Source organism: Enhydra lutris, unplaced genomic scaffold, assembly GCF_002288905.1.
Source record: "Enhydra lutris kenyoni isolate GAN:26980312 unplaced genomic scaffold, ASM228890v2 scaffoldscaffold4, whole genome shotgun sequence".
Classification (NCBI taxonomy): domain Eukaryota; kingdom Metazoa; phylum Chordata; class Mammalia; order Carnivora; family Mustelidae; genus Enhydra; species Enhydra lutris.
In genome coordinates, this window is record NW_019154088.1 from 31,337,370 (window position 1) to 31,352,757 (window position 15,388).

A 15,388-nucleotide genomic window follows, 5' to 3' on the forward strand; every position below is an offset into this window, starting at 1 on the left:
ATAATGCCTTTGAGATTTAGAAATTGTTACATGTATTATTAGATCTCCCCCCCCCATTTGTTGTATATTATGTGGATGTACTGTAGTTTGTTTATCCATTTACTCACTGAAGGATGTTTAGGTTTTGGTGATTATGAGTAGCTTCTTTTCATTTGTGAATGTGCCTGAGTTTTTATTTCTTTAAGGTGAGCACTCAGGAGTGAGACAGCTAGGTCCTATGGTAGTATATGTCTGACTTCATAAGAAACTGCTAAACTGTTTTCCAGAGTGACTGTACCATTTTGCATTTCATTAGCAGTGTAGGAGAGTTACAATTGTTCTAGAACTTCTCAGCACTTGGTATTATTGCAAATTTTTTATTCTAGCCATTTTGATAGGTATATACAGGTATCTCATTGTAGTTGTAATTTGCATTTCTCTAATGGTTAATGAGGCTGAAAGTTTTTTCATGTGCTTTTTTTTTTTTTTTAACCATCATTATTCCCATTTAGGTAAAGTGTTTAAGTCTTTTGCCCATTATATAATTAGATTAGTTGTTTTCTTACTGTTGAGGTTTGAATATTCTTTATATACAATAGCTCTTCCTTTCAGTGATCAGCTGAAGTCTGAAAGCAGAGGATCCTCCTTCTAATGTATTGTCAAGAGGTCAATAGTAGCCTGACTACATCACACTACCGATGTCATTAGCTCACTTCATCTTATCACATAGGTGTCTTATCACCTCACATCATAGGAAGACAAAGAGTGAGAGCTGTGCAATAAGATATTTTGAGAAAGAAAGAGACCATATTCATATAACTTTTATTACAGTATGTTGTTAAAATTGTTCTATTTTACTATTGTTGTTAATTTCTTACTGTACCTAATTTATAAATTAAACTCTATCAAAAGAATGTGTGTATAGGAAAACCCATAGTATATATAGAGTTTGGTACTATCTGTTGCTTCCGGCATCCACTGGGTTCTTGGAACACATCTCCCAAAGATCAGAGGGAGCTACAATATTCTGGATATAAATCCTTTATTGGATACGTGATTTGCAAATATTTTCCTGGTAACTTTTCCTTAAAAATATCTTTCACAGAGTTAAATTTTGATGAAATAAAAATTTTTTTTCTTTTTTGGGTTGTGTATAATATGCTATGACTAAGAAAAATCAGTGCCAAACCCCAGGTCCATATTTAGGGAGGCCACATTGACACCTGCCACTCCCTGGAATGTTCCTCTCTGCCACATCATCCTAGTTGTCTCCTTTAAGACTCAAACTTTATTTCCTTAGGAAAGCATTCTTGCCACTTTCCTGTTTGGCTCCATGGGCACAGTAATTTTCTCCTCATTTGTGTTCTCTCTGTGAACACTTATCTTCCCAATTATGATTTCGGGTTACATGCCCCCTCCCACCAGGCAGGGAACTCCACAAAGGTGAGGGATCAACTTTGTATCCCCCATGCATGGATTAATACATAGTGGATACGTACTAATGTTCATACTCACCGAAAAAACAGAAGTGACTAATTTCTAAAGACATTATCCTTTTATCCTTAATAATTACAGTTTGAGGATCTATCAAAAAAATGTTATTGCTTGAAGAACATTTAAAAACTATCTTCAACTTAAAATTACAAGTTTATTATTCTTTGAGAAGTCTGTTGATTTAGTCATCTAAATAAGCTTGCTGGCGAACATCTTTTCTTAGAGGAAAAGAAATGAAATTCATGTAGAATAGTGGGAGATTTTTAGGTGACTAAAGTAATGGGTATGAACTGATGATATTTAAAAATAAAACTAAATAATTCTGTCTGCTGAAATTAAGTTTCTGTTCATTGTCAGTATGTTAAAGTAAGATGCATATTAAAATAATGGAGTGTCCAACCTATTGATAGCCGCTAACTATATGAAGAGGTGTTAGGAACTAGCCCTCTGGTTGGGGAAAACTTTCATATATCAAAATATATACTCTGGGGATGAAGCTATGTTCTGACAATGATGATGATGAAATCTTCATAATTTAGGAAACAGCATTTTGTCACTGTATTCATAGGAATTTAGATGTATTTGCTTTCATTCATTCATAACAGAACAGGACAACAGGGCTAGCACCAGGCGCACTTCTGAAGGACAGTAGTTTCTCCTGGTATCTTTGACTGCCCCTCTCTGGATCTGCCTTCCCCAACCTCTACCACAGTCCCAGAGTCCTCTAGCTCTCTGTTTGTGGACGTGGCATACAAAGGATGAGAGCTGCCCTGAAGGGCAGTAGACTGAATTTGGGATTTTAGGAGCAAGAGAAGTCTGGACTGGTGGCTTTGTCCATCATCATCTTGTCCCAATTGAGACATACTTGGGAGTCAGGAGAGGAATCTGAGGTCAGAGGAGAAAGGTCTTGTAGAGATAACAATGGAGAGAAGGGCTGAAATCGATAGGAATACCGACCGGAATTAGGTCTGAACAGAAAATGGGATAATTTCAGGATAATATTATGAAAGATGAATTTCCAGGAATAACTTGATTTATAGAAGATATACTGGTGGACCAAGCTATCTCTCCCCTTGATGCTGGAAAGGATTCCATGGTTTCTGCCTACTAACAATCTCTATAGAAATAGGAAAGAATCTGAAGTCAAACATTGTAATTTGGGACGGATTATTATTCATGATGAATTTTAGTCACTACATCAGTTTAACCAGTCATTGCTGTGTTAAATTTAAAATATCTAATTGCATAATACTAATTTAGTGTTAATGCTCTCAGTAAGAAGATGGAGAGAAATATTTTTGCTTATAGATCTTTGCATTTATATCTATCTATCATCTATCTATCTGAATCTCCATTCTTGAACCTGGAGGGATTGTTTCTTTTTGTGTTCCTGAAAATCTGTGCATCGAAAGCTACTAAATTTGTTTCTAGTATGTACCACTGCCGTGCTCAAAAGTTTGTTATACACTGAGCACTTAAAACACGTGAGTTGAATCTAGTTTCCAGTTGCTATCTGCTGGAGTCACATGTGCAATCAAGGCTTATATGCAACAGTTGGATTCTGGTTCAACCCTCCACCAATCTCCCCCCATATCCCCCCCCTCCCTGCCCCGGCCATGCTTCCACTCACCACAGAGCCTCCAACAGGTCAGAGCTCTCAGAGCCTATTAATTCCAAACAGCTTCTGCTGGAGGTAGCCATTGAGCAAATCCTTTTTAAACGTCTCTAATAGCTAACTGAATTAAAATAAACAGAATGTCCATAATCTTCAGCTTCTGTTGTATAAACATACAACAAGCTGAAAGTAGTAAAGAGGCTAAGCCTCAGAAGCTTCAAACTGAAAATTCTTTAAATATTTGGTTGACCTTTATATAGAAGGACTGGGAAAAGCAGATTTTTGTATTACTAAAGAGTATGTATAGATTCAGAATCACTCAGTTATTTCTCTAAACAAACCTCTTACCGACTGTTCTAAATACAGTTCTATGTTTGGGGGTATACACACGGTTATGTGTATATATGTATATGTATATATATACACACACACACACACACAACTTACACATATCTCTGCAGTTCTTGTTCTGCAGTTTGTGTGTGCCTGTGATTTTGTCAAACCAGACACCTGGTAGCCAAGTAGAGGGCATAAACATAATTAAATAAATGAGCAGACCCCAGAAGTTTGCACCATGCCATGCATTGTTTAGTTTCAGAATTTCAGCAGAGACTGCACGTGCACATTGCCAAAATACTCACTAGAGGGAGGTCAGCTCTCGTGGGGAGAGTGTTTCCTTCTTCTCGGAGCCCATTTGCTTCTGTAGGAACAAGGCCAATTTATGTTTCACAGATATGTCAGGAGAAGGGTGTGAAAACCTTAGCTGACACCACTGATGCTTTAGTGGCCCTGGTTAGTGGCCTGGCCATCTTGACCCATGACCTGGCTCTGACTAAGTTCCTGCATTCACCATGGAGGAGCCAAATTATGTGTAGGAAGAGTGATGGTATGTAGTTTTCTTGGTGCCAAGATTATATGTAACATATTGTATGGGAGGGTGGGAATGGTGTGGTTGAGAAATGCCTATTTGGGTATTCAGAGCAGGTGGCATAAAAGTTACCCACACCTTTTCTTCTCCTAGGTATATAATGTATTCTGCATCTGCAGGATCATAGTAGGACCCAGGAAATGGATACCATCAAATCCAAATTATGAAACCAAGAGTGTGAGGAAGTGGAGAACACTGCCAAGGGAGTGGCTGAAGGGATCATTGTCGAGGCTGTGCTAGGAGGAGGGTGATATGGCAGAAAAATCTGGTGGCCCAGATGGGGTTGAAGAGCACTGGGGCACCTGGGTGGCTCAGTTGGTTGAGTGTCTGCCTTTGGATCAGGTCATGATTCCAGGATCCTGGAATCGAGCCCTGCATCGGGCTCCCTGCTCAGTGGGGAGTCCGCTTCTTCTTCTCCCTCTGTCCCCTTCTTGCCCCTGCCTGTGATCTCTCTCTCTCTCTCTCCGTGTCAAATAAATAAATAAAATCTTTTAAAAAGGGGGCGGGACCTGTAGTGGGAGAATGAGAGTGAAAAAGTCGGACAAAGAGAGGTTGGTGGCATGGGGAACTTTCTGATATTGTTCCACAGGTGGAGTGATGACAAGGTTCCAAGTAGAGCTATGACAGAGAGTTATCCAAGTGGAATAGGTATGAAGGTCTTAAGGATTGTGGAATAAAGGACATTTGAGGCTAGGGTATTCATTGGTTCATCAGTGTGAATATTGAAGTTACCTAAGTTAATGGTCTTCTCGGTATGGAGAGGAAAACTGAGCTACTGCAGTCTTCAGTGTGGAGGAGTGAAAGAGAGGAATAGTAATGAAGAAGGAAGTCGGGAAGGCTTAGCAGACAGCAGGCACCTAGTGAAAACAAAGGGTATTAGTATGAGAACAAAAGAAAAGTGATCCAAAAGTGGTAAAGAAGCAGTGAGGCTTGCCCTTCCCCTATCAGCCCTCTGCTCCCCATCTCTCAGGGGAGGGCTGGGAAAATGAACAGCCGTCAATGGGAGGGCAGTGGGGGAAGCAGGAACCAGGTTTGGGTAAGAGCAGGAGATAGATGTATTATTCTGTGACAAAGTATAGTGTTTATTTTTTTGTTTGTTTTACAATGGAATGGAAATACTAGCCAGGAAAGTACAGAGAATTTGGAAGAGATCAGCAGTGGGAGGAAGAGATTTCCCAAAGTAACACAGTACTACGCAGAACTGAGCATCCTAAGAGGGTTAAGGACACAGGACATTTGCTTTGGGGTGGTGGTCGAGGTATCAGGAATAAAAGGTGTAGGGGACAAATGGAGGAGATGCTCCAAGCTGGCATCCGTTGAGACCCAGGCAATCTGGAATATTTGATGATAGCTGCGGAGGCCCACTGTCATGTGCCGAAGGGCAGCAGAGAATGGCTAATCCAGCTGCGAGTGGTTCCCATGTACTGGTTGATAAGGTAATGTGAGTTTTGCCCCAAATCTCTTTTGGACTGCATGTGCTCATGGGCTACATTTGTAAGAACTTTACCTGACTAGGACTCCAACACCTCTTTGAACTTTTAATCTACATCAAATTATTATCACCAACTTATGTAACTATCACCAATTAGTTCTTGGGTTTTAAGAAATAATATTGCAACATTTATTGAAATTATACGTAATTACTAAAAATTCACCACAACTTTCCATCATTCTTCAATAGATTTTTTTTTTTTTTGCCTACTGCTACACAGTAAATACAGATTCCATTTTAGTTCTTCTCTTAGAAACAAGTAATTGAATTATATGAAATTGAAAGGTTATGTTTCCAGCACAGAGTGAGTTTGGATACTCTTGATAGGACTCAGACCTCAAATGTTATCCTAAAATTTTAGCCTTAACAAAAATCATTATAATAAAAGCTCCATTTTAAAAAAATCACTGATGCATAACTGAAAATGAATCACTGAATACTTTTAGCTGACATGTACATGCCTTTGATGCTTAATGGACTCAAATTGCTCTACTAAATATTACCATCAGTGCTACCCATTTCATGCTAGGGCCTCTGACAGCACAATGGATATTTGGGAAATTGTAAGGACAAGTGACATATCAGACACCACATCTGCCTACCTAATAGTATATGTGGAGGAGATTGAAACTTTGATGTAGTAATGTTTTTGTTTAAAATGTCCAGGTCTTAAAAACAAAACTGTATTTTCATCTTTCTTTGTCCTTGGGGTTTTTCTGACTTTCTCTCTCAAGAGTAATTCTGTCAGACCTATAGATATAGAGAACAAATTGAGGGTTTCCAGAGGGAAGGGGGGAGGGAGGAAAGGTCAAAGGGGGGAAGGTGAGTGGGAGATGCAGACTTCCAGTTAGGGAATGAATAAGTATCACAGGGATAAAAGGCATAGCTTAGGGAGCATAGTCAGTGACATTGCAGTAGTGCTGTATGGTGACAGATGGTACCTGCACTTGTGGTAAACACAGCATAACATATAGGAAGTTGAATCACTATGTCGTGTGCCTGAAACCAATGTAACAGTGTATGTCAACTATACTCCAATAAAAGAGTGATTGTGATTATAAAGTATGGGTTGAAATTTAAATATTCCTTATGAATTTAAATATTAAACTCTTATTGTGGGAATGTGACGGTTGTCTCTTGCACCAAAGAGCCCATGGCTCACTGAGAATGGTTGGGAGTTCCTATGAAGCTCAGGTTCTAGCCCATCTTTCTTCCTGCTCGGGGTCTGGAGGATGTCTCTATCCTGAGATATTGTGTGCTCAGAGGGACTCACCACTAGCCCAGAAAACAGCTGTTGGCTCCCTTGCAAATAAGAAATAAAGAGAATAGAGTGGGTTTGTGAGGAGACCTCTTACCTTGGCTAAACTTTCAAAGTGAAATCATTAAATCTGAAAGAATAGTAACATTTTTGGCGTCTAGAGAAAGATTGGTTTACCTATGTGTGCTGAAGGGCCAGTGCCCAGGAATGCGGCCTGCCACTCTGCATCTGATCTAAAACAAAGGCAAGTTATCCAGCATGTGGTCTGCCTGACCTGTGGGCCCTAACTGGTGTCAAGTGAAGGAGTGACTCCCCACCGCCGCACCCCGTTCCTAGAATAGGGCTGAACAGTCTTCATAGATTCTGCATTTCTTTCCTGCAGGACATTTGTGAAGATATTTCAGATCACGTGGAACAAATCCATGCGCTCCTGGAAACAGAGTTTTCCCTGAAGCTGCTGTCCTACTCTGTCAACGTGATTGTGGACATCCACGCCGTGCAGCTCCTCTGGCACCAGCTCCGAGTCTCTGTGCTGGTTCTGCGGGAGCGGATTTTGCAGGGTCTGCAGGACGCCAATGGCAACTACACCAGGCAGACAGACATTCTGCAGGCTTTCTCCGAAGAGACAAATGAGGTGGGTGTTTGAAGCCAAGTAATGTGTTATCAGATGTGACCATTGGAGAGTGTTTTCAGTTTAGAGGTGGGGGATAGGAATTCTTTGTAGGTACATAATCAGGTCCTGAACTGGGCTCTGAATCTAGGGATAGTGACCGAAGGCTAGGGCACTTTTGATGTGAATAAAACTTTAGACCAGTGTTAATTCACACCTGATAGTTTGCCCATAGTGGTTTGTGCTAACCTGGCTTCTTGTTCCCCAAAGTTATTTGATAAATATTTATTGAGCACTTACTAGGGCTACGCATTAGGTGCTAAGAATGTCAGAGTGACCAAAATGTGGTCTTTGACTTCAAGGACCCTAGTGCCCAAGAAAGACAAAAAGCACAGACATTAAGGGCAGATTGTGATGATGTCACTGGAGGACAGAGAAGGGGCACCTAACTCAGGAAAGCTTTACCAGAAGTGAGTCCAACCTGGGATGTGAAGGAGAAGCAGGATTAGACTGGGAATAGAGGTTCTAGACAGAAGGAATGGTTCTACAGGTTCAGAGAGCTATAGATAACACTGGAGCCAAAAGTTCCAGGCACCAGGATTTGAACTAATAGGTAAGCAGAGGTCAGATTATTAAGATATAAGTCCTATTAGAAGAATTGGACTTTATTTTAGGGACAACAGGAGAGTTTGTTAGGGGATTTAATATGATTAAATTCATACTTTGAAAAAATCATTCTGGATGCCATGAGTCATATGAGATTCAGAATTTTACACATCCAATGTATTTGGATTTTTTGTACTCATATTAAAAGTAGTTTTAAAAGTTTGTTGTTGTCATTTTTGATTCATGGCTTAAGAATGAACACTGTGGGGGTGCCTGGGTGGCTCAGTCAATTAAGCATCCGACTCTTGATTTCAGCTCAGGTCATGACCCTGTGGTCATGAGACTGGGCCTCGTATCAGGCTCCACACTCAGCAGGGAGTCTGCTTTTCCCTCTTCCTCTTGCTTTACACCTCCCTCCCACCCCCCTTGCACTCTCTCTCTCCCTCTCTTAAATAAATAAATAAGTAAATAGATAAATAAATAAAATCTTAAAAAAGAATGAACACAATGAATCTGAATCCAAATGAACTCTCCTAATCCCACATAAAATTGGCATATATAGGAGCAAATCATTGTGCTAAGCAAGAGCTGTGTGTGTGTGTGTGTGTGTGTGTGTGTGTGTCCCTTGGCTCTTGACATCCACATTAGTGCCCTACCCTTGGTTTTGTGGAAAATATATATTGTTGAAGTTTATAAGACACTTACATAAATAAGTATGATTAAAAGACCTTATAATGAGTGTTGCATAATTCAGTATTAATTAATGTTTCAGTGGCTCCAACATTTTCAGCAACACAAAACAAATCTATGCCTATTCTCATAAATGATTTATACTTGTTGATTATTGTTTTCATAATAATGATGCTCTTGCTGTAACAAATTCCCCACAGGCCCTGGAAGTTTATGAGAATCAAAATCTACTGGGCTCAACTTCTAGCTTTATGTTCTTTGTTTTCATTCAGCTTTTCCTGTTATTGTGGCAGTGAGGGAGGTGATATAAACTTTGTAGAGTCCTTTTTTTAAATCACCGAATGAATACATGGGTGTGTGTGTTAGTGCCCAGATGCCATCCCTCCCAGATGGGATCCTTAGAGAGGTCTTGACTGGGCCTCTTGTGGTCCTGGGAGGCTACAGAGAATCCCAGACTGTCTAACTCTGCCCTAAATGTGGTATTCATGAGGTGTACACCAATGAGCTAGAGACGAGAATTGGGAAAGATTGATCTACATTCTGAAGAGCTCCTTCTTTAGATATCTACCTGCCATCCCTAATCTATACAAATTTTTGTTGTTGTTATTGTTCCTCCTTATGTGTCCTGCTGGCTCTGTCCAACATCCAGCTTTGATCAGTCATCAGATCTGCCCACTTTCTATTCCTAGAGGGGGGCATAAGAAATCATTGGATTAAACCAGTTCATTTTATATATTTATTCATTAAATAAACATTTACTGATCACTAACTCTTTGTTGTAGAGCAGGAGCTATAACAGTATGTTAGGGCTTATTGTTATCATCGTTGTTGTTTTGTGAAATACATTCATCATGTACTGATTTGAACTTGGGTCATTCAAGAGAGCAGCCCAGGTAACAGTGAAAAGCCATCGAGGCTAACTAATTGTCACTGGCCACTGCTTTATGTTTTGAGTTTATATTAGTGTCCATGATGGGTCTCACAGTGTGAGCTCAACCGTTATTTACAGATTTGATTGGAAACAATTTTGTGCATTTTCATATTTCAAATTCTTTAGTTCTGTCCTAAATATGCAAGAATATGTTGTGTTTGGGGTAAAAGAACAGTAGGTTCTTAGCCATCTACTTTGTGGATATTTTTCTAGGAATTAGAGCACTGTTTCCATTACCAACCTTCCTAAAACTATAGAAATTGGATCCTATTTGTTTGTGCCTCTAGTGTGATTCCATGAGACCATTTCAAAAACTGCTTGGTTTTGTTTGTTTCTGCCAGCAAGCACACTGGGATTGTGGAAAACAGGAAGGGAATTATGATAAAATTCTAAACTTTATCAGAACAAATTAAGGTACAATAGATTTATAGAATGAAGAGGAAATGGCATAAAACAGGCTGATAAACTGAAATAGTAGATGTCCTTCCAGTGAGAGTGAATTCATTTTCTCTTTTTGTAAGTTAGTTGAGTTTCTGAACCACATTAAAGAATAAGGAAAGTTGAGAAAGTGGCAAGTTCTCTCTCTTTCTGTCTTTGCAAAAACAAAATGCATAAGTTTCTTTTATTTAAATATGACATAGAACTTATTTTTTTTTTTTTAAGATTTTATTCATTTACCTGACAGAGAAATCACAAGTAGGCAGAGAGGCCGGCAGAGAGAGAGGAGGAAGCAGGCTCCCTGCCGAGCAGAGAGCCCGATGCAGGGCTCGATCCCAGGATTCTGAGATCATGACCTGAGCCGAAGGCAGCGGCTTAACCCACTGAGCCACCCAGGCGCCCCTAGAACTTATTTTTTAAGCAAATTAGCAAATGTTTTGCTAAAACAAAACCAACCAACTAAACAAAAAAATGGGCAAAGCTCAACATTGTGTGAAAAATGTGTTGTACTGAAATTTTTTATATTTCAGATACTTTGATAAATACTTTATATTTATTGTTTCAATTAGTAAGGAGGGTAAGAGATATTAAAAATAGTTCTATTTCATGGATGGAAAGACTGAATCTTAGAGAGGTTGTGACTACCTAAGGACATAAATCCATGAATAATTAAATAGAACAAACAAAACCATCTCTTAATCAAGCTTTGTTGTGATAATAGTAATTCTTTCCTCCTTCTTTCCTCTGCCCTTCCCTTCCTTCCTGCTTTCCTTTCTATCTCCCCTAAATATTTATCGATCTCCTACTATATATAAGGCACTAGGCATTCAAAGGTGATTAATCCATCTTAGGAATCACCTTCATATTTTTTTTTAGATCCTCAAAACAGTTCTAGGAGATAGGAAGGGAAGGTGCTGTTGTTCTTATTTAACAGATGATATTATTATGTCCATCTTACAGGTAATAGGACTGAGGTTTAGAGAGGTAAAATGACACAGGTAGTGATAACTGTTAATAATATGAACACAAGAGCAAACAATGATTAAGGCTGACCACATACCAGATGGTGTGGTAAGTAAGCACTTTACCCCCATGATCCTTATCCTCTCTGTGGGAATGCATTTGTCTTTTCAGAGCACGTACCCGAAGTACTTTGTGTATTCATCTATGAGCCTTTGTCATAGGTCCATTTATATCATGACAGAGTACATGCTAGATTAGAACTGGATGAGTGTTGGTACCAGATTAAAATCATCATCTCTATCTCCCATAGCACCTTATTTGTATCGCTGTAAATAAAAATCTAATGAGTTGAATTGAATTAAATAATGCAGATAATCACTGCTTTAGGGACAGAAGAGGGAGATAAAATTTTAGGTTGGTGGACTAGAATTTATCTTGGAAATTAATCATTTGGCTTATAGTTTTAGCCTGTAGAAAATGGAGATTCTTAAAAATAATTACTATAGTATAAATAAAACATTAAAATACTTTTGTGTATTTCCCCCTTGCCTATCAGAAGGTAAACTTTGCTTTGCTTTCCATTTCCCTCTCATTATTTGCTTCTCTCAGTCTATTGCTGCTCTCCAGAACATATTCAGAACCATAGAATCCCAGCAGGGTAGGCCTAAAAGGAATCTGATCAAGAATCTAGTTCATGTGGTCTAAAGACTCTGGGGGCTTGTGGCATTCTGGTTAAGAGGTCTGTGAAAGTATATGTTAGTAGTTGAAGAGCAAGAAACACCATGTAATGAGATTAGGGGAGGAAGGGGTGAGGGGCATACAATATTTTTTACTGTATGCATGACTAAAACAGTAAAATTCTATTTCCAACTCTCTTCTCAGTAAGAATACTAAGCCAGTGTACAAAACTGATCTTGAAGTAACAGTGGACACTGATAGAACTTTGGGGGCATTTTAATAGGGAGATCTTCAAGCCTCTAAATTATGAATATTATCTCATATTTTTTGGTAGCAAAATGTAGTGTTAAAAAAAAGAAAGATCTAAAGAAGACATTTGGAACTAGAGCTTCAGTTAAGTTAATTATCGGTGAGGAACAAAGCAAAAATTTTGTTTCAAATTGGGGGCATGGGGGGGAGTTTCCTTGATGTCTCAGAGAAGATTGAAGCCTGCAATAAAGTGAATTAATTGCCATCTCCATAAAACATAAGCTTCATCTGAGAAACTGCTTCATAGTATATTAAATTGAGGTATATTTGTGTTGAGACATTGTTAGGCAGCCGTGACACAGCTAATAGCACTACACAATTAAATGTGATATTTCTGAAATAAAAAAGGACTATAAAAACAACATGCACTCTTCCCCACCTCTCTGCCCACCTGAGACTATTACTTACATACCTTAGAAAACTGACTGGGACAGTGGTCCAGAGCAAAGCCACGGGGCTAAAAATATTAGTATTACTAAGCAATATTTTAAGAAATGAAACTCATTATTCATCTGCTCTGGGACACTTCAGAGAACCTTCTTTTTTAAAAATTGCTTCTGCATGCTGAAATCTAGAAAAAGTACTTTTGAAGAACGCTGTTAATAACAACCTGTGTTAAAAATAATGCCTGGGTGGATGCTTATCATTTGGTCCTTAGGATATGAAACGGATATGCTATGTGCTGTTCTTTGTTTGTTTTTCAGGGAGGGATTTTTTCCACATTAAAAATGCAGTCTTATTAAAAATAGTTACCCCACGAGTGACAGTCAGCCATGCATGGAAATAGTTGGCCTTGTTGGGAACAGGATGGGAGAGGGTTCCCTTTGGGGCACCAGTATTTTTGAGTATGTTATTTTCTTTTCCAACCAAAGGACTAAGCAGGGAAGGGATCTTCAGGGGAAGATTTAGGAAAACCTAGACATACCCTGTTATCTGAAATGTAGTCTCACACCATATGTTCATCTAATATCTTTTATTGAGTTCCAGTTATTTTCAAGTATAACAGTATTCCTGATCTTAGGGGTCTGGTGACCACCACAGTGGACACCAAATTCTTTCCCAGGGCTATAGAAACAGGTGACTGACAGTTGTAGAGGCCTAATTTTTACCTGAACTCTCAAATTTCTTTTTCTCTACTCATCATAGAAACAGTTTGACTTAAAACCTCTTTCACCTTACTTAAGTAGCTGCAGTGCTATACTTCTATGATAAAAAATGATAGAAAATAATACAAATTTCAACTAGTTAGTAATTTATTTATTTATTGTTTTGTTTTTTGTTTTTTTTATTATAATGTTCAGTTAGCTAACATATAGCACATCATTAGTTTTTGATGTAGTGTTCAACGGTTCATTTGTTATGTATGACAGCCAGTGCTCATCACAGCACGTGCCTCCTTAATGCCCTAGTTAGATACCAACTTTTAATACCAACTTATGGGATAGCTTGGGAATTAAGCCATCATTTATAATACTAACTGTGTGAGGGAATAAGTTCTGAGTACTGGACAACCGAATTAAAAAATTTAAATAAATGCAACCTGCTTTTCAATAAGGGTTTCCATATTACTCTCTTAAAAATTGCATAAAGTGTGACTTTTGTTTGGCTGGCTCATTCCTTAGTGGTTTTGGCTTCTGACTTTGTTCTTTAAAGTGTTTTGTACCAGGTATGAAGTGTAAAAGCCACACAATTCCATTTAGGTAATTTTTATTGAGATTGGCAGTTAATACTGGTTTCCCATTTTTGTGCAGTGTAATTAAGCATAGGGATACCTCTCATTTTGATGAAACTTGCCCCCTCAATAAACTTGATTAGTAAAAGTAATAATATAATAAGTGATAAGAGTGAACATTCCATGAGTACGTATTCACGTACCAGACTTATGTCTTACATATATTATCTCGTTTAAGACCCACAACAGCTCTTGACAGGGCTTATCATTTGCTTTTTGCAAATGAAGGAAATGAGGTTGAGTGACATCAGCCTGCTGGCTCATGGTCACTTGGCTAATTACTGGTAGAGCCAGAATTTGACTCTGAAACTTGGGCTTTTAATCACTAGAGTCAACTAAAACTACATAATCAGGGCAAGAAATTACACGAAGTCATAGAGTTACATTCCAAAATGTCCTCATTCATGCATTCATTCATTTATTCAACAGATACATCTGTGATTGCTTACTCTATGCACATCCCCATGCTAAATGTTGCAAGTGTTCAGTGAGTCAGCAATTTTCTTTGTGATTTGTATTGGTGCTTACAAACCAATGGGAGCAACAAATTAATCAAATAATCACAATAGTATTTATTTACAGATTGAGGTTAAATGCTTAAAGGGAAAACATCATAATTTTATGAGAGTTTACAAGAGGAAAAATTCTGACTTAGGTGGGAGTTTAGAGTCTTGAAGATGTGAAGCTTGATCTGAGTCTGAGGGCGTATAAGAGTTAAACCAGTTAAGGGATGTTGTAAGTTAAGGGATGTTGTAAGCTTTCTTGACAGAGGGAAAATAGCATGTGCAAAAGCCCTGAGGCAGAAGGAATTCATTATAGTCAAAAACTGAAAGGAGAACACTGTGGTTGGGTGCAGCCAGGGAGGGGGGTATGGCTTGAGACAGGCCTCTTTATGTCTGTTCTTGGAAGGGTTTGGGTTTTTAACCCAGCAGTAGGAAGCTAATAAAGGACTTAAAGCATCATGTTTGCAATCTGTAAAGGGGCAAAGGGAGAAGGAGAGAGAGAATTCCAAGCAGACTCCCCGTGAGCATAGAACCTGACACAGGGCTCAATCTCATCACCCTGAGATCATGACCTGAGCCAAAACTAAGGGTTGGATGCTTAACCGACTGTGTCCCAAAGTTACTCTTTACAATGTGGCAGTGTAGAGAACAAACTGGAGGAGGGGGTATATCTGTTTAAAATAGTATCCAATTAGAGAAAATTAAAATACAGATGTCAGAGTGTGGACTATGGGTCATAAAGCCTCATTTTAAGGCCCAGTTTGGCCCTTAGATGTGAGGCCATATGCTAGTTATGTACCTTCTTTTAGCTTAGGCTCCTCTTATATAAAACAGGAAAATTGTACAGACCCCAGAAGAAAGTTATTATGAGGATTAAATGAAAAAGTAATAGTCGTAATCAACCATCCCCATTTATACGTGAGGAAACTGAGGTTTAGAAAAGTTAAATTGAGGCTTATTATTATTATTTATCTGGATATTGTGGCATGCTAGTGAGGGGAGTAGGAGATAAAGGCAAGGTAAAGGTGTGATGGGAGAGAATAGTTCCAAAAGCAAAATGCACAAATGAACAACAACCCAGTGTGAAGTCCCAGAGTGACCAGACCTTGGTATAACCTGGCTGAAAAGACACAGGGTTCAGCAGCCACATGACTTCTGGCTT

At 38.8% G+C, this 15,388-nt stretch overlaps 1 protein-coding gene across 1 annotated transcript in view; it reads left to right on the forward strand.

Annotated features, from left to right (window-relative positions):
- The window catches only part of LOC111139065 (A-kinase anchoring protein 6), a 364,313-nt gene that overhangs the window by 85,260 nt on the left and 263,665 nt on the right, over window positions 1-15,388 (forward strand). Inside the window, 1 exon segment of the mRNA XM_022491196.1 lies at window positions 7,149-7,400. Coding sequence (XP_022346904.1) covers window positions 7,149-7,400 — 252 coding nt within the window.